General features: G+C 41.6%; 1 protein-coding gene across 5 annotated transcripts in view; it reads left to right on the forward strand.

Moving 5' to 3' along the window:
* Positions 1–19839, forward strand: part of SAMD12 (sterile alpha motif domain containing 12) — a 178174-nt gene that overhangs the window by 111681 nt on the left and 46654 nt on the right. For 4 of the 5 annotated variants that reach the window (XM_054816346.1, XM_054816347.1, XM_054816348.1 and 1 more), the window contains one exon: positions 13440–13543. The exons of the other annotated variant lie outside the window; for it this stretch is intronic. In XM_054816346.1, the coding sequence (XP_054672321.1) occupies positions 13440–13516 (77 nt within the window). In that variant the 3' untranslated portion in view covers positions 13517–13543. Of the gene's footprint in view, positions 1–13439; positions 13544–19839 lie in introns of those variants that run through there. 5 annotated transcript variants of the gene reach the window in all.

The following is a 19839-nucleotide window of genomic DNA, read 5'->3' on the forward strand; positions in this document are numbered from 1 at the left end:
TTCTGTCAGCGTGGAGGGCACATGCTTACCCGCTGGCACAGAAGCACTGTCATCCACTGAGCTCCGTTTAGCCAGGTGCTGGGCACCTTTCATCTGAGAAAAAAGGATTCTTAACAGCCACTGCTAAAGATGTTTCTGACTTGTGTAACGTATTAACAGCGGGGATGAAAGAGTTAATTCATTTTTCATCCATAATTTTTTTCTTTGTAGAACCGATTTGACACAGTCTAGCAGGGTGCTGTTATTGAAAAATTGAAGCACCAGGTGTGATTAAATAAGATCACACGTTTCATTCCCTCTTTAATTTCACATCACCCTTCAGCAGCTGTATCCCTTTGCTTTCCTATAGTGGGAGAATGCATTGCCTTTACGGCAGGCAGCTTGCCGCATTGGTAGCATGCACCATTGGGCTGTTGTGAATCAAATCTGTTTGTGCACACAAATTATTTATTGTTTGATGGACCAAACTTATTAATCTGTTTATTTCTCAAGAGTTGAAAATACAGCATGCATTTGGTTAACAGAGACAAACCTAGCCGGTTCCTCAGTATTTCCAGAGGTTCATGTGTGCAGCAGAACAGGTTTCATTCCACTGCACAGAGAGCAAAAAGGTAAAGACAGCGGTGGGCTTGGGATCCTTCTTCTGTTCTCACCAAGCACAGCTCTGCAGGGTCTGACGAAGTCACCTGCTTTCCTGAGATTTCACGGCCTGCTGCTGACGCAAGGAGACTGGACCGCTGTCCTCCTGGCCACTGCAGAGCGGCAATAGTAGCCCTGGCGCAGACTGTACCCTTGTCCCTTTGCTGCTAGGTCAGAAAGGTGGCACTGGGGCCACAATGGCTATTTCCAGTTGGAACATGATGCCAGAAAAAGAAAACAATCAGGTTTTTAACTTTCCATTGCTTTAGAACAGTGTTCCTACAAAAAACTGAATTGGATTCTTAGAATAGTGCTGGTAGTTATTCCAGGCAACGTTTCCACTTCCAAACTCTGGCTGGCCTCACTTCTCAGCCAAAAGCAACTGAAAACAAAGAGATTTATCTTTTTCCTTTTTTCAGTCCTCGGAGAAAGAGCGTTTGTTTGCTGTACTTTGACACTGTTACCTGCAGTGAAAACTTTGTGCAGCTGTGATGGTGTCTTGGCCTGAGATGTTCCTGTGCAGCTCTGCCATAATTAATCCAAAAAACAGAAGTTTGTGCTCTGTTGTGCATCAGTATATGATCTGATGGATTGCCAGCCTGTGGTGTCAGCTCCAAGGCATACGGTTCCTGGGAATATGGGTTTGGCTGTTTCTGGAGTCCTACTGCTGTAGCTTTGCCTTTGTTTTCTCCTCCTGCACCTCTGGTGTTGCACTCCAGTGGTTTCCTGCTGTACCCAGCGGTGATATCACCTGTTTATACAGCTATGACATTTCATGATACAATACGGTAACGCTTCTCAGCAATTGTGAGCAGCATTTGCCTGTTGCCTATTTATAAATGTGGATATAGAGTGGTCTTGCCTGTCCTCCAGCACCCCTATCCCCCTGTGTAAACAGCCAGTTTTGCTCACTGAGGACTTGTCAAAAATGCATCTATCAAAATTAAACAGATGAACTAAACAAGTAAAATCATATCTGAATACCATAGCTCTTCCATTCCCAAGTGAACGGAATTGGGTTTGCTTTGGCATTTTACCCACATAAAAGAAAAAGATGCCAGGGGAGGGTCACAGAAGAAGTTTGGAGGTTCTAGGGATGCATCTGGGTCTGCATTTGAGTATAAATAATGCCTATGAACACCTGTCTCTTCTTAAATTTGATCTTGGAAGTAGCACTGGGACCAGCTCATTTGATGTCGCCTTTTTTAAATCAAGCTCTGCAGATAAAACTGGCTGCCTGTAGTGCAAGGCTGTCCTTAAAACGAGCTGACATTTATGCAAACATGACTTAGCTCATACAGGAAAAGGTACTCTTTGATCTGTGAGAGGACGAAAAGTAAAACTCCATAAAACTCCAAAGGAAACCATTTTTTTCTTTACGTTAGTAGACCAGTCTTCATGGAGATGGAGAAAGCTGCTCTGACCTTTCTTTCCCTGTGTGACACAGACGGAGCGTGACTGTTTCATCCTAAGAGAGGCCGGTGTCAAACCAATGGTTGGAACTAACTATGCCAGCTTCGGCGTAATTATTGCCATATGCAATGGGCTGTGTTTTCTGCAAATACTTCCATAGTGACCCTGAATTGTCTGAGAATTACTGCTGTTAACACAAACAGGATTATTTCTTAACTGCCTGTTCACATAGACACAAAGGAAGTGTTTCAAAAGGTGAAATCACATTTAAGTAATTGTTTCTTATTATGCGAGGAAATTTTTTAAATTATCTTTTGAGGTTGCAAGGAAGGGCTTAGGAAATCTTTCAGGTTGTGAAAGTTACCCGCTACTTAATGCTCTGAAGTATTAAAAAATCCAGTGTTGACCCCCTTCAGAAATAATGAGGTTTAACAAGAACCCACATTTTGCTCTGGATGTTTTGGGAATTTGAGTCTTTAGGCTATTCTTGGTTTCAGGCTGACGCATTAAACCTTTTAAAACAACCAAGTAGGTATTTTCATGCCATTCCCTGGTTTGTGGAGCTGTTGCTTTAAGGGAAACGCTAGATTAATATTGGGAAAGTTGGCAGCAGCCCTTACTCCTCCTGCCAATGCAAAGCAGGGTGTTATTTTCCCTACTGCTTTCCCTATACCCCTTCTTTTCTTTAGGTAGATGTATTTCTTTTTCTTGCTCAAAACCCAAATGCCTTTGCCATTGGTGCTGCTTTTCCAGGAAGGTGCTTTAATGCTGCTCTTTTCCTCTCCACATGCAAAGCAGCCTTTGCTCACACCTGCTGTGTGATAGGATCCTTCTCCCTGAGGAGAGCAAACATCTGTTTTGTTTTCTCCATAGAGAAAGAGAGAGACATTCTCAAGAAATTCTTCTCCTTGCCTGCTTGCTAACAACAAAAGAGATTTTAGAGCATTTGGTGTTTCTGGAGAGAGGAAAAAACAGTGGAGCCCTAGACAGGAAAAAACCAGCCATGGAAAAATAAATTGAACATAATTTGAGCTATAATTAAAGGTCTTAAAAAGAAGCCGGATTGCCAAGTTGGAAAGAAAAAAGTGCATCTTGAAATAAAGTACCTTTATGGAAGGATGTGCTTGGGGTCACAGTGTAGAACTGCCACTCAGGACATCTTGGCTGTATTTCTGCTCTGGGCTTCCTGGGTGATACGAGAGCAGAACTTAACCCTTATTCGCCTTGATGGGCCATATGTAAGATCTGGTGGTATGGTGAGTCTTGGCATTTCATAGTGCTTGTAAGCACAAGGAGATGAAAGAAGTCATTTAAATAGAAGCTGCTGTGGCATTGCAGTGGTGGCAGCTTTTTGTTTATTATATAGGAAAGAGTTCATCTCCTTTAAAATATTAGAAGCTTTGTGAAACTGTATCACTGCCTCCCTGGGGAATCTGCTTGTTGTTAGCATAGTGTAACCTGCACCTTCAGTAAGGGGGCCTACTTCACAGGGAGTTAAACGGTAAAGTAAAAAAAGAGTGCTTCATATAAGAGCTCCAGAGAGAAGGACCTTGTGGTCCGCCTGCTGATGCCGTCTGTGGCACGTTGCACATGACTTTGAAAGCAGCAGATTTTGTTGCGTACAATCTGCTTGCTAGTTAGAAGCCAAACTGAAACCAAAGGCCCCGCGTTGAGCTGTCTGTGATCTGGACGGGGGAAGATTTCACATCTGTGAGGTTGCTTCTGCTGTGACATGTAATAGGGACCTCACAAGGCTGCACGATGCGATCAGTGGGAGAGTAGAGCACTCCCGCTGCTGCCTGGGAAATCCACATGTGCAGCTTTAAGCTACTAAATAAGCTCATATTCGTGATCTGTGTCTTACAGATGGCTAGTTCCATCATTCATAAATTCTCAAACCCATATGAATAAATTCAAAGATTTTTGTCTTTTAAAGGTGACCCACAACTCTGTAAACTCTCTTCTATGTTTACAGTTGAATACCTCAGCCACCCTGACAACTTTACTGATTTGCACTCAGCAAATCTGGATTTTGTGAGGCAAATGAAAAGTCTATAATGCGCTGTGACTTCCTTCTGCAGTACAAATCAAAATAAATAAAAGTTACTGTCTCCTGTTCTGACTACTGGTATCAAAACTGTCTCCAAACCAGCATGGAGATGAGCTAAGAGGTAAAGTAAGACGTGGATTTTGGTGGCATCTTGGTTTAATCTTTTTATAGCTATATTAGCAAAAATGCACATTGCTTGCTGGTTATTGTGTGTTTGAAGGGCCAGTACAAATTACATTTTCAGAGGTGTCGATGTAGGAGATAGTTGTTAATAGTGTTTCAGGACTCTCTTAATTTACCAAGTATATTCTTTGTATATGTTTCTGCAGATCAGTTTGAATGATCTTCTATATTTAAAATTTCACCTAACAATTTTGCCATCTGATACCAATCTCACAACATGGTATTTATCCTAATCTGATGAATTTCAGACACGTGCTGTGGTTTAAAAGAGAGTAGTCAGGCTTTTGGGCCCATTGGCTGTAACATTGCCGTGGTAGTCTGAACTTTGGGCCACTGCTGACAGTTCTGTCCCCTCTCCAATGCTCACTGTGATACCCATATACATTTCCCAAACCTACTGTTCACTTCCATTGTTAGCTCTGTTTGTTCCTAGAGGAACCACCAGATTTCCACCATCGCCATCCACTCGTGCGTCCCTGAGGACAGTATAGCCTGTGGATAAGCAGCAAAGAACTGTGGAACAGATATGCTTTTAAAAAAAGTAACAACCAAAGAAACCCTGACTACTGGAAACAGAAAATTCAGAGCTTAATATTGGTTGAGTTGCAGCAGAAGTAATGAAGTGTGAAATGTGCTATTCCCAACCAGTATGCCATGCTGCTTTAATTTACAGAATATATAATTATATAACATTAACATTCTAGTACATCAGTCTTTGACAAAAATTGAAATGAAAACAGACAAATGCATGAATCTATTTATAAAACAATTATTGTAATAGTGGTGGATAAGAATACAAACTTAAATAATTTTCATTATTTTAAGATTATGCCTTTAAGATCCTTTGATTTTGTGCCCTGGTAAATACTCACATGCTGTTGCAAACCAGCTTAGTTTAGTAAACCTTTACCAAACACTTGTGGAAGACCTTCCAGCATACTTTTAACTTCCTCTGAATCCTATGAGCATAAGACCAGGGATCTGCTTAGAGATCTGCTTTTGAACCTCAAGGATAAATTACATGTCAGATTGGTTTTCCCAGTCAGACTATGGTCCACGTAGACCAACATTCAGCCCTTGACCGTGGCTGGAATGCGCTGGTTAACCAGATGTACAATGCTACAGCAACTGCAATGAAAAGCACCACATCCCATCGCTGCAGGCATCTGTGTTAACCACAGAGTCGTTAGAATAGATGCCCTTTTATTTCATTTGCAAAGAGATGACAAATGTTTACTATTAATGGTTCCCACTATATGATTACAGAGGAAGAGGAGAAAATCCTTTCCTAATCTTCTGCAGGCAAATTTCTCCTCTGAGACACTGTTAGGTCCCAAATTGACCTACTGTGCTTGTGGTGCAGTCCAAGTATCTTTTATTTAAACTATTTTTGAAAAAATCCACTGAGTCTGGGTTACTCAGGAGACTCTTAGTGGTCTCTGTTGTCATTTGCTTCCATGTAGCTGAGGCCAGAAATAAACAGATGATCAAAATCAGATTGGATAACGTAGGAAATGAATGCTCTTTTCTAACATGCCCACTAATGGACAAGTCTCCCCATCACAACGCTGCCACCAGGGCATCCGCTCTCCTCAAAAGGCCAAGTAACTCACTTTCCAAGGCTAGTCAACCTCTCCTTCTTCTTGGATAGGATGCTTCGTCTTAGGGTCAACTTAGGAGGTTCAGAATTGCATTGTTTGGGATTTCTCTTTTGTTCATACCTTAAAGGTGTTTTCAGCTGAAGAATAAATAAGTCCTCAGGCTTTGTTTTGTTGTGGTGTTTTGGTTTTTGTTTGGTTTTTTTTTTCCAGAAGATGTATATTAAAAATCAGATTAGCTTTTGTCTTCCTGCTACTTGATAATGATTTATACTGAGCCCATCGACAACCTAGGGGACACAGAGTGCATATGCACAGTCTGGTTGGGTCAAGAGACGACCTTTCTGAGTCCCTGTCTCCAGAGGAAGCAGAATTGTTTAGTCTCTGGGATGCGAACAGGGTGGTGCTGAGAGACAAACTAATTTTGGTAGCTTCATGCAGAAAAAAACCCCTCTGAAACTTAATGACCTTCTATAGGGGAAAAAGGCTTTAGGCATGAAGATATAAGCAGAAATCAACAAGATTGTCATCTGGGAAGTGGAGAGAATACAGAAAAAGAAACAACTGGAATAGACTGTCTATTTGAGTTAACTAAAAGGTATTATTTTGGCATAGAAGCACAGTTGACAAAGCAGGTAAGGTATGATTTTCAACATACCACATCATTGTATTTAAAACACAGCTCTTGATCCTTCACAAGGAATGAAGCAGGATTTCTATTATGGTTAGATATGTTGCACATCATCAAAGACATTGAATCAACACAGCACTAAATTCTGAGAATCATCAAAGCAGGAGGAAATTGGGGAGCGTAGTGGGAGGTTGTACTGAATTTGGGGAAGAGGGGTACGTTTCTGGCAGGAAAAACAAGAAAGTCATGTTATTGAGATTATGCTGAGGAAGATCGTCAGACTTGTATGTTTTTGTGGGTGATTGTTGAAGAGGTGGATCTGGTTTAAAAAACAAAATAAAGCAACTGTTTAGAATATTTTAATGAACGAGTAGTTTTTCTTACATGTACAGATTATACTAGCATTCATACAAGCATGACAGCAGCATGGCATGGGGATGTTTGGGAACAGAATTGTTCTCTCTCACCTTGGACCACAAAGTGTCTTAGGGAAAAAAAGTCTAAGTTGAATACTAATGAAAAACAGATAATACGAATTTTCACAGATCATGTAGTCCATGAAACAAAATCAGTGCATAGGATTTATAGTCATATCTGGAAGATGGATGGAGTTATTTTTAGTTGGCAATATTAGTGGTTTGATAGCAGATCACAAATGTCAATTATACAATGACCTGTTATAATACTAATTGGTCATATCATGTAGCAACCATACAGTTGCTGAAGGACACGGTAATGGGATGGTAACTTACTCTAATTAATTTGTATGTCACCAGGCCCTGGCCCATGCACTTTGGTGGTGACCAAGAGAAATGAGTTTATTCTTACTGAGTTGATAAGGCTGCAGATCTGCAGGAATACAAGCCTGTGTACTGGTCCTGAGTATTTCGTTCATCTCCGAGAAGAGGAGATGACATTGTTCCTGTACCACTTCGGGGGCTCTGACATTCGAGGCTATCTTAACGCAGAGATTGGGATGTTGTGCCAACACAGCTACTCGGAGAATGAGTTGCTGCGGGACTACTCTAGGAGGTATCCCACGTTAGGCAGGTGGTGCTAGGTCTCGCTGAAACTCCCACTGGTGCTTTGGGGTGACACAACAATAATACCAACTTTTTATGATACATGTGCCAGAGGAATTCGACATATCCCTGAGGTAGCTCAAGTCTTTCTGTGTTCCATTTAAGAAATATTGACAAAACAGGCCACATTATCACTCAAGTCATTAATATATAACCTATGAAAAGACCTGGGCAAAAAAAAAAAATAAATAAAGGAAAAACTCTAAACCAAACCTATTTTCTGCTCCTATGCTCCTTCTGCTGGTTATGCAGAAGCAGTAAACAAGCCCTATTCCCAGGGCTGTGCTGACAGCACTGATGATGGCGGTGCACAAATTAGGAGGTAAACAAAACGCCGTGTTAATTTCAAGCTCCATTAGAAACACAGGCAGTAAAAAAAAAATAAAAATCAATGTCTCCCAAACAGAAAAGGTCAAAATTGGTAGGGAAAGAAAGTTGGGTTTCTGGTAGGTATAAGACTTTTTAATTGTTATTATTATTTCTTTTAAATTAGATGTAAGTAAGAAGCTACTGGTCAGTGTCACATTAATGACTAATATGCTGAGAATAAACAACTAGCAAAAATTGTTTTTAAAGAAAAATATACTCAGCTTTGGCTCAGGTTGAAATTCTTGTATTTAAAGGCTGGTTTCTATTTTAAATTTCGCCTGTAGGTTCTGTGGATATTCGGTTACATTTATAATCTTGGCATGACACTTTTGAGGGATCATTCTTTTGAAAAGTGTAATCATCAGATTTCACTGTTTTCTCTTGGCATAGTCTATTCTTGGATCCAAATCCTTGGGGCCTGTTTAAATTTTAGGCTTTGTTGTGCATCCAGATTAAGTCTGGAAATACATGTGTGTCATTTTGTTATCAAGTCGTCTAGCAGAGGATGACAGGAAGAACAAATACTGCTTTATATGTTTTTGGTTTATGGTAGTGTGTCACCTTCAACTCCACTAACATTAAATGTTTATCACTTCATGTGATCTTTGCTTTGCATATTAAACTAAATTTCACATGGCCATGTTAAATTATGTATGGTGATGGAGTTCTGTGGTACGGTGTTAGGAACCGGTTCTTCAAATGTGAATGCATATGCACAAACCTTGGCGTATAAACACCACAGAGTAAGTGCGACCTTACAAGAGCAGAGCTGCTCGCTCTTTAAGTGTTTGAGGAACTAGTGGTCTTAGTGTGGCCACAGATGCTCTGAAAATTATTTTTCTTACACTTACTCATCATAACTCTGTTGTAGTTCTACATATTTAGTGTAAACTTCTTCGATCAAGGGCAGTGTTGGGATTAAAGCTGTTTACGCTGCTTCGTTCTCCAGCACCAGCTAGTCACAGCATTTTACCAACACTTACTAGTGTCCATCCCTGTGTAGTAGGCAATATTCCCTTCTACAGAATACAACCAAGACGTGGTGAGTTCAAAGACCATGTTTCGTGTATAAAAATGTATTCATGTGATATTTAGATGGGTTTGAAACCATCTTCTACGAAAGTCTGGTCAGTATCTTTGTAGCAGAGTCAGGATCTCTGTGATAGCAAGCACAGAGATAGGAGAGACAAAATAGTCCCAGCTCAACACATTTCCTTCCAAACAGCTGCAGCTCCTCCTTGTCGCTTCATCTCATCCCTGAGACACAGCTTGCACTTCTAATTGTCATTCCCTTCAGCGGACATTAGCATGCTTGTTAAATTGGCCGTTTGTGTCCCAGAACTCCCCTGCCTGTCCGGTGACTCACTCAGACCTGCATTTTGCACCCCCTCGGGGAGCATGGAACAAGTCGTCTCTGTACTTGCAGCTTCTGGTCCTCAAACTGTTGTGCATCAAATTCAGTCCTCCCTTATTGCTTCATTAACCACTTAAAACTGCAGTTGTTGTGAGAAAAAAGTTACTTTTAAAGAGGAAAAAGTCTGAAAGGATGTGTTCTCTGCTATAGATTTCAACCTCTTCTTTGTTTTGTTTGGTATTTACAAGTTACCGGGTGCCTTCTTCCTCCCTGGCTATGCTGTCCTGCCAGCCTTACCTGCCTGCCTCCTGTTTCTGAACGCAATCGCCACCAAAAAAGATTTGCTGTACCTGACAGCGTTGTAATTAAGGCGTGCAGGTAACATGTAGAAGTCAGTTTGCCCATCCATCGTTGCACTGGGAGCATGTCGCTAACAGCAGTCAAATCTTGTTTGGCCAGGAAAGTAAGCAGTAGTGATTTGAGGATATGGTGAGTGCCGGTTTTCAGAAGTACCCCAGATCTGTTTACTTTCATGTTCAAGTTTCAGCTCTCCAGGTTAATGATCGCCCGTTCTGAGAACATGACATTTGTATTTATTTCAGAAAATGATACCTTTTGTCTCTCTAGAGTAGACAATGTTGTGTTCTGTCAGAACGTCAGTTATAAACAGCCTCCCTTCTGCGAGTCTGAGGCCAAATGCTGCCCCTTGAAATCATGAGAAGGTAACTGCAGTGGGGCGGGGGGGTTGGCTAGCTGGTTTTTGTGTCTGTCTCATAATACATTATGAATGTCACGTTGAAGACGACTGTGAAACTAGCCTTCATGACATCTAAGTAGTAATGACTGAAGCTTGAGGGCATACAAAGTGCTCACCGTTTACTACTACAGTGAATTCTTTCACAAGGCTTTCCTCTTTTGCAGCACAATTAATTTTATGTTTCATTTACTGACATCGGCATGCACTTAGCTTTATAATATTAGTTAAAATTGGTTTATGATGTCAGTCGTATTTTTAGCACACTGAAAGCAGGGGAATAATTGAAGTGTGCTGTTGTACAATTTAGGGCTTGTGGTGGACTTCGAGAGATGAGGATGTGCCATTCCTGCTTCAGTCGGCCTAGAGGGAATAGCTCTTCTCTTTAACATTTCATTGTAATCTTTCTGATGATACCTCAAAATGTCAGCTTGTGCCTGATAGCTTAAGTTAAGTTCTTCCCAAAATAACTTCTGATGTACCTCAGATGTTTAAAAATTAAATCTCAGCGATATACACCAATAACATTTGAATCTGAAAGGCTGTTGAAGTTCAGTATATCGTTTATTTTGTTTTAGTTCTTTTTTTCAGTTCTAAGTTGTCTCCTGTATGTTACTACCAACGAGTTGACTTTATAGGCTGCCACAGGGTGCTCTGCTGGTCACGCTGCAAAGCTTTACCAGCTTGTGGTGTTATATTCTAGTGAAGACTGAGTAACTTTCCAGAATGAAAAAGAATTCAGAAGTATTTTGTCTGGAGTTTTTTTGCTTGCTTTATATGATAGTGCTTTGGTTCTAAAAAGCCTGGTTTTGTAATGAAAGCAATTCTTAGCTTTTCTACAAAGAAATGAATGCATTAGGAGGTCAATCAAGCATTGATTAAAATCTAGTTTGGTGCTCTCACTGACTTGCACAACCTTCCTTAAATCTTACGATGACTTGGGGAAAGGGACATTCATACATGTTTCCTATCAGGAGTCATGTCTCATCAGGAGGTTGAAAGAGGAAGAACACTCTGAGACATCTACACGTGAGTGGTGTCCTGCTTGACTTGCCTTCAGGGAAAATAATGTGTGTAGATCATAAAGTTGGCTCTGTCTTTAGAGTTTATGGAACATTTCTCTCTGTGTTTGCTTTTCCCTAAGAGATAAAGCAACCACTGGGAAGCACTGAAACTCAGCACAACACACAGAGCTCAAAGAGCAGTAAGACCTTCATCAGGCGGACGAGTCGGTCTGCGTGCTGACCTGACCTTACTCGCACTTTTTCTGTTAGAAGAGTAGGTTATTTGCCAGAGTCATTCTGAACTCTCACTATGAAATATAGTTTTTTCTGCTGTGCTCGTATCTAAAAGCGATCTATTTTTATTGCTGACCCCATCTGAGATATTTCAGGCTAATGAAACAATATGATTGTTTTTATCTCCAAAGTATTTCATTTCTGCTGAAGAATATCATACAGAAGAATGCAAATCTAAATCTGAGCAGTTATCTCTGCTAAGCTGCTTTTAAAAAATGAATTAGCTTGGTAAAGAACTGGCAAATACATGCTGAACATTTTGTGAGGATCGCTGATTGTCAAGTTTTGTTAAACTGCGCTTTCTCCAAGCATGTACAAAAATAGCAACTTTGGAAATCATGAAGCTGTGTCTTTTTCACAACTGAGGCTATTATGAGACTGCAGGCAGCATTCTCATTCCTTCTCTTCCCCTTCGAAAGCCGAACATCATTTCAGAAATGTGAGGAAGGAGTAAGTGCAGTGCTTAATGTGACTGACTGCTCAAGATAGGTACTATTTGCCATTTTAAGCATTAGCCAGGAATTAGGGTTTGCTGCACTGAGTCTCATTCCATATTTATTAATGAGATCATTAACAAAGATATGATACAGTCTTTTCCTGCTGTTACACATGCAACTCAAGTAAGTGAAGACTTCAAATATTTCCAGGCCAGTAATACTGTCTTTATGAACCTGCCTCTGTGATGCCTGTAATCCTTTTCCAGCCAGACTCTTGTGTCCGTATGAAACCTAAGCTGTTCCTCTTCTGTTCCAGCCCTTCTTAGGCTTCCTCCCTCCACAGCAGGTTTTATGGACTAGCAAGGATGATTCCCCATTGCTGCAATTCCACCTCCCATCAGTTGTCTGAATGATGGTATCACCTATGTTATTCCTTGGGAAGAGCTCCCTGAGAGCTACCACAAAGTCACCCCATGGTCTCCTTCAGACCCCACCTGATGACTGTATTTTTCTGGCTGAGTACTGTGTCCAGTTCTGGGCTCCCCAGTTCAACAAACACAGGGAACTACTGGAGAGAGACCAGCGGAGGGATGCAAAGATGATGAGGGGACTGGAGCATCTCTCGTATGAGGAAAGGCTGAGAGAGCTGGGGCTGTTTAGCCTGGAGAAGAGAAGGCTGAGAGGGGATCTCATCAACACTTATAAATATCTAAAGGGCAGCTATCAAGAGGAAGGGGCCAGACTCTTTTCAGTGGTGCCCAGCAACAGGACAAGGGGCAACGGGCACAAACTGGAACACAGGAAGTTCTGTCTGAACATGAGGAAAAACTTCTGTACTTGGCAGGGGGAGGGGTGCGGTTTGGACTAGATGATCTCCAGAGGTCCCTTCCAACCCTACCGCTCTGTGATTCTGTGATTCTGTGAAAGTTTGCCAGCATTTGAGCTACTGAAGTGTGCTGACTGCTTGCTGTCTTGCCGACCAATGTTGTCTCGCTGTTCCTTGTATCTCTGCATCTGCTGTGCTTGTCTTTGGTACGTCTGCATTGCCTTCTGCCTCATGTTGTGGAGAAACGTAATCCAGCCAGGGAGCTCTGAGGAGTCTACCTGTAGATGGAGAAGCTTTGTGCTCCACTACTGTAGCTCCTTTTCTTGAACCAGGTCATTTAAACTTGGATGACTGGACTGTACATACGCTCTAGCACACAGACTTTCTTTTTGTTTTGCATTGGGAATACACTTGGCATGAGGAGTAGGGGGATGCTTTCATTACTAATAGGTAAATATGTTTTCACATGAATTAGACAAATGATATATTTGTATACATTACAGAGCTGCCCTATAGCAACAGAAAAAGTCATGAGAACTCACGTTTTCTTCACCGATGTGCTACTTGTGCCCGTCTGGTTTGTCTTGCCTGGCTTTTGGACACGTACAGTCTAGCTGTAAGTGTAGGCTCCCTCCCTCTCTTGCAGGTTTTAAAATAATACAGTGATTAAGAGTATAATGTAAGAATTTTCATTTCTCCACTGATGTTGCTGCACAAAGACCATTAGAGGAGGGCCTCTTAATGAAACTGCCAGTTTGGCATTTCCCTGTCTCCTGAGTGTTTTGATAAATGTATTATTTTACAGGACATGTCTATTTTTTTTTCCTCCGTGATGCTCTTCAGATTGTACCGAAGAAATGCCTAACTGCTCTGCGATGTTGATTTTTCTTATTAGCTTGCTAGAAAAGCAAGGGGGAGGGACAGAATGCAAAAACTTGGCATGTGAAGATATTTTCCAGCTCTTTTTAGCTATTGTTTTGTATTGCTGTGGTACCTGCCACCCCCTGGTGAGAACGGCTGCATGTGCATAGTAGGCGGCAGTGGCTGTCCTAAAGAGCTTACCTACTAACCAAGACAAATTGTAGGAAGCATCATCTGCGGGTTGCTCCTTGGAGGATGAGGCGCAGAGACACCAAACTGCACGCTTTAGATTGCATGGGAAATCTGTGCTGGGACCAGAACTGAATGCCAGCTCCAAGTCCCTCCAGCCTCTATTCCTGAGGAAAAATCCTCCTCTTAATCATTTCCAAACCCCCATCAGGTAAAAGCAATTCTCTGAGAATCCATATGGGCAAAAGTGGAAGCAATGCCGAGCCTCACGGCTCCCTTCCTACCTCAGCGCCGCTTTCGGGAGCACTAATGAGACCTACCAGCCTTTTTCGTCTGACCCATCAGCTGAAGACTGGAGAAAGACGTGATTTATTAGCTAGGACCAGGATGGATAGCGTCATAAATCTCCTCTAGATGGCAACAATTAAAGTTGCCAGAGCTCTCTGCCTTGCCACATAGAGTCCACACGACTCTGACCAGATTTGACTGGCTTATTCTGCTAAATGAGAGTGTTGAAATGACCGTCTGGAGTTTATTAATAAGTGTATAAATCTGAACTATAAGGGGAAAAAAAGATGAACTGGTGCTAGTATATCTGTGACATATACTTAATAATAAAACTTAAACTCTTATACGGCCTGATACAAATTACTTGCTCTACTGCACCAGTTCTGCCACAGCCACACATTTCATTTTTGTGATATGCTCTGCGACTGCTCGGCTAATAAGTGCTGAGAAGGAAGAGTAATAGATAGATAGATGCATCTGGTATTTATAGACGACTGTTTTAATGGTGCTAAAAAACTGATGTGCTCAGCGTTCCTTGCAGCTGCAGTTGCGTTCGTGTCAGTAATCCTATCAGGAGGGTTGCTGGTTTCCAGAGTAATTAGAACCCTGAAGCAAATAAACACCAAATGAATTCTCTTCTTTTGAAGTTATCTTTTTTCCCCCTCTTTTAAATAGCCCTTCTCTGGTATAATTATGTACCAGTCATTATAACATTAAAAATCATTTTAAGTGAATGAATGCTATTTTTGTTGTTGTTGTTCCTTGCTAATTATTATGAACTAATTGTAATTTAGGATAGTCTTCCAAAAATTCCATTTCGTTACGGAATGGCTACTGACTTGAACTGCTTTCAGCCTTGATCCCAAAGAGAGGCAGCAGCTCCAAGCTGGGCTCATCTAAGCCAGTCTGGTGGCTTGTAGCACGTGTGGGTGGAGTACAAGCTGTTGCTCAAAGCCATTTTGATAAACTCGTGCCCTTCTAGCGTTCAAGCCATAGTTTAATTATAAATTCACAGTACTATATGCTTGCCACCAGGGTGGCAAATGATGACAAATACTATATGATAATATAGGGAGGTAATAGCCTTCCTGTCTGGCTTTTTGCGCCTGTGTCTAGGATAATGCATCCTATCATACATCCCATACCCCGAGCGGCTCGTTCCTGAAAAGCAACTGGCAGGAGTTCAGAGGACAAGAACAACCCATGCAGTCATCGACTCTAAACTGTGGTATCTTCACCGTTTATCTTGGTCATTAGTTTTGCAACAGTTGTGGCTTTAGTCAGATGTTTTGGATTTGTGCTCACGTGTGCTGAGTTACGGTGTAGAGGTGCTGGGTCATCGTTGTATAAACTCTGTAGTCTGGTTTGCGTTTTTTGGCTCTTGCATTCAAACCGGTTTCAAGATTAAAAAATAAGAATCAGTCACAGCTACATAAGCAAGTATATATTAATTGACGTTTACTGGTAATGAGGTATGAGAATGAAAAACCCACCCCACCTCTCAGATCCCAGCTTGAATTGTTAAGATTGGCTGTTAGAAGAAAAATGTCTTTGTACTCACAAATTGAGCACATTCAGCCCAGAGTTACTAGCACATAATAAACATGGAAACATCCAGTGACACTTTCTTTAATGGACTCGTTCTTTAGACTAGAACCACAGCTTTTATAACTCAGATTTTTAAAATGCCTTTTGTAATGTAATTTCTTAACCAGCCTCAGCTTCTGTTGTCCTGTAATGGCAATTCTCTCCTACCAGGAGGACCAAGAAGCTGCAGCCCTCTGCCCGTAACCTGGCACATTCACAGAAACACCTGGGAGAGATGATGTGGGGATACTAAAGCTTCAGGTGTTCAAGTATTTCTAAAATGCAGTTCAAAGTGGAGTTCAGGAGATGCTTTTGTAGCATTGGCTGTGCTCAGGACTTCCCTCCTTTCCTCACCCCTCCTGCAGTTATTTTTGGGTGAGAGAGATGTATAGCAATCGAGCAAATTGCCATGTTACATCTGAGCTCAACTTTCAAATCAGTCGTCGCAGAGCAGGGCCATATATACACAAATACATAGGGAAAGATAAGCCAAATCTGCTTATGCTTTAAGTCAATGCATCTGTGATAAAGCACATAAAATCCTCTAAGGAGAATTGCAGTGTTGTGAGTTACGACTACTTTATGCTTGAATGAAAGCATCCACTTGTAGGTTTTAGGGACACAACCTCCTACACAGTGACTTCATTCTTTAGGGTGATTTACCTTAATTTTCCTCAGTGTTTCCATGTTTTGGATTGGAGCTCAATGTATGCTGAATTATAGTGTAGAGACCCGTGGGTCATCTTTGTCTGAACCGTGCATTTTATCCTGCCTTTTTTTCCCTCTTGGCTTTGAAAGGCGTCTCCTGGGGAAAGAATGTGGGTTTGTGCTTGTGATACGTCTCAGAGGCTATTTAGATAATGGTCTTTTGACAAGGAGGTGCTTATGGTTTTTTCCTAAGTCTTTTATTCCAATTGTGATAAATTTGTGCTGTATAACAGTGAAAATAAAAACCCCGTAGTTTCTTTTGAAATGAGCTTAGGAGTGTGCCATCCAAATGCCTCATGCTGCCAGAGAAACCCATAATACCAACTGTTGCACACACTTCTGCTGATCCAGGAGTTTTTAAGCAAGGAAAGCAAGATATGCTTCATAGACGTGTATCAGCCCCAAAAGAAAGAGGGAATCCATTTAGAGGAGAAAATTCTGTTTCCAGGAAAAAATGAAATTACTACAGAAGCTCTTAAAATCTCGTAGTGGTCTGCCAGGCGGCAAATCCCAGAAAGGTATCTGATCACAAACAGCACTGGTATGTCTGGTACAGGCTTCTGCCTGATATTTCAGTCAGCTAGATAGAAGTGAAGATAGAAGGGAAGCAGAGGTAGAGTCTAGTCATTCAAAACACACACACTCACACATACGCGATCTCTCATCCGAGAAGAAATGAACCTAGCAGTTCACTTAAGAGTCACGGCAGCTACGAAAAACTAGTTTTGTAGTCTAGGAAAAGTTAACAGTATAGAAAAAGATGCTCTTAATTAATTTTTGCTCTCAACAACACATTAAAATTTGAACAATTTAGATGCAATTAATGGGACAAGAAAATAAATTAAAAAAAAAAAAAAAAAGCCAGACCGTGATACTGTGCTCCTTGCAATTATTTCTTAATGCTAAATAAACTCACCGGTGAGAAAATTGTAATTTGTAATTACTGCACAGTGCTAGAAAGAGCAGTGTGATAGCCAGTGCCAGGTAGGCCGTCGACGAATAAAACAGTTATTTATAGCGGTATGCTATGCTGCATTCTGCCAGCGTATAAAAGGAGCGAATTTCAGTGATGATGTAGGTTTAGTAAAAGACCATAGTGCCAACCTGTTCTGGACTGGGTTTTGGGAGATGGAGAAAGGAGAGGGGAGGGATAGCAATGTCTATCATAGAGAAAAAAGGCAATGAAATGCGACCCTCGTTTAATTAAAGGCTCCCACAAAGTAATTTCCCCCTTTAGCTTGTGATAATATGCTTTTGGCAGGAAGAGTAATGCGAACAAAACACTCTTCCTTATAAGCAAAATCAAGGAGGGCAGGCAAATTGTATTCAGTAGCAATTTGTTGGAAAATTTGTCATTTGTTTTTGAAGAGCGCTTTGAGTTGGACAGCAGGAGCAGGGTGTTTTGCTTGTGCCTTGTGAATGGCAGCAGCAGTGGGGTTTGAAAACCTTTTAGAGGAGTCTGGGGATAGTCTCCCGTGGGAAATTATGGAAAATACCTGTCAGTCTTAATGGAAATTCATCATTCCAAAAGGAGACTAATGTGTTCTTTGGAAGTATATTTTATCAGCTTCAAGTCCTCTTTGTGGTAACAGAAAATAGGGTAAATACAATCGAGGCAGTAAAATCTTATAACGTCTCCCCAGCTACGCAGGTTCCCTCTGAATATTTGAACAGATTGTAAATAAATACAAAAATTTCCTTTTTTTTCCTATTTTGATAATTCTGGATACATTTATTCCTTATTATCTGCCCAACTGTGAATCCTTTGGACTCTGCAGGACCGGATTGAGCCAATATGTGCATTATATCCATTTCCCAGCCTAATGGTGCTTTCCTTGTGAACTTACTTTGTAAGGACGTGTGGCCAGAAGAAATGGGACCCCTTTCTTCCCCCCACTGATTTGATATCATTTTAGTCTGTATCGTCAGATGTTTTAGAGAAGTGCAGCACTCTTTTACATGAGATGGGAGAAAATATACAGCTGATATAACTTAATTAGTATATTGTGCCTCTCATTGTAGGGTCTTCTGCAAAAAATATGCCACAGGAAGGATTTTTTCTAAAGGTGGAATGCAGCATCCTATTGAGCGGAGAGGCTGAATGACCCTGAAGTGGCTCTGCAATTAGTGAGCAATAGGCAGGAGAAATTGTGCCGCATCTTTCACACAATGCAGTGCTTTCCGACCAGAAGAGACACGTGCACAGTGCTAGGGAACAGCTGATGGCAAGCCTTGCTGGAAGAACAAGCTGTAACACAGCAAAACTTAATCAGTGCTGTCCTCCCTCTTTCCTGCTCTGTATGTCTTTATTTCTGCCTTGTGCATCTGTTGCTTCTATTGAGGACATTATTTCAGACGTTAATGGCTAAAACAGGGATCCTACGGAGGCATCTTGCAGTGTGATGGGTTTAGGTGGAGGCACGAAGCTTTAGGAAATGGCCAGAGGTTAGAGGTGCAATAGTTGTTGTTGCTGGCAAATCTGTTAAAACTAGGGGGAGGTGGAAATGTAAAGATGTGAAGAGTCTAAGTGCCATGCTGGGGCCAGATTTTACTGTCATCTTATGATAAGCATAGGGTTAGCTTCGGTGTGATAGACTACCTCGGAATAATTGGCAACAGAGTCCTTCCCTTTGATCTGCTGATCCATGTTGGTCCTTTTTCTTGAATAATGTCACCATGAAAAAAACCCAACAACCAAAACCAACAACAAACCCCTGTTCTTAATCCAGTGGTTCCAGAAGCAGGTGAGTCGCTGTCATTGGGCTTGTCCTCCAGCCAGGTCAGACAAGCAGCATGGACTCGCACGTGAAAAGCAGAGGGGAGGAAGGCTGATTCTGACAGCAACTGTAATAAACCACCTAATCTTTGTGAGCCGCAGCTCTAACAGTAATTAAGCAGTGGGTGTGTCCCACAGTAATACCAGCTGGGGTTTTCTCTAGACAGATTTTCACTGCAGAATTATCTTGAGATGCTCTTCCCTAACTAGCATAGCTCAAGTGAGAGTGACCCCAGTGCAAATGAAACCTGAGGTGCTTGTGTCCATGTCATAACTACTGGGGTCACACAAAAGCATCCTTGGTGCTACCATAAATACTCAGGCATCCCTGATGGAGGGGGCACAATGCTGTCCAGTTGTTTGCATGTGTCACAAGGTGACGGCAGGGATCCCATTACATTTTTAGGGATTCCTGCAGTTCTGGTAGGCTCCAGCAGCAGCTCTCTCTGTTTCCAGAGGATACCCAGTCACACTGCCGGACTGAACTGTGAAACAGCTGTTATGGCAGAGGTTGACCTCCTTTTCAGAGATTCCCCTTTCCCCTGCCCTCCAAGATACGTGCAGTCCAGCAGCGAGGTGGCTGCATGTTTGGTGGTGGGCAAACCAACCCTGAAGAACCTCTTCAAGCAACCAAAGGTGATCCCTTTCTGAGTATTTCTTACTGGACCACGGAATTTTGGTTTTATTCTGTTGGATCAAGACATGTTCTGACCCCCTCTTTGCTCTCGAGTGAAGAGAAGACAGGCAGAGACCATCCCATCTGTATCCTTAGTAGAACCTTTTTCCCGTTTCTTGC

Source organism: Grus americana, chromosome 2 (genome assembly GCF_028858705.1).
Source record: "Grus americana isolate bGruAme1 chromosome 2, bGruAme1.mat, whole genome shotgun sequence".
NCBI lineage: Eukaryota > Metazoa > Chordata > Aves > Gruiformes > Gruidae > Grus > Grus americana.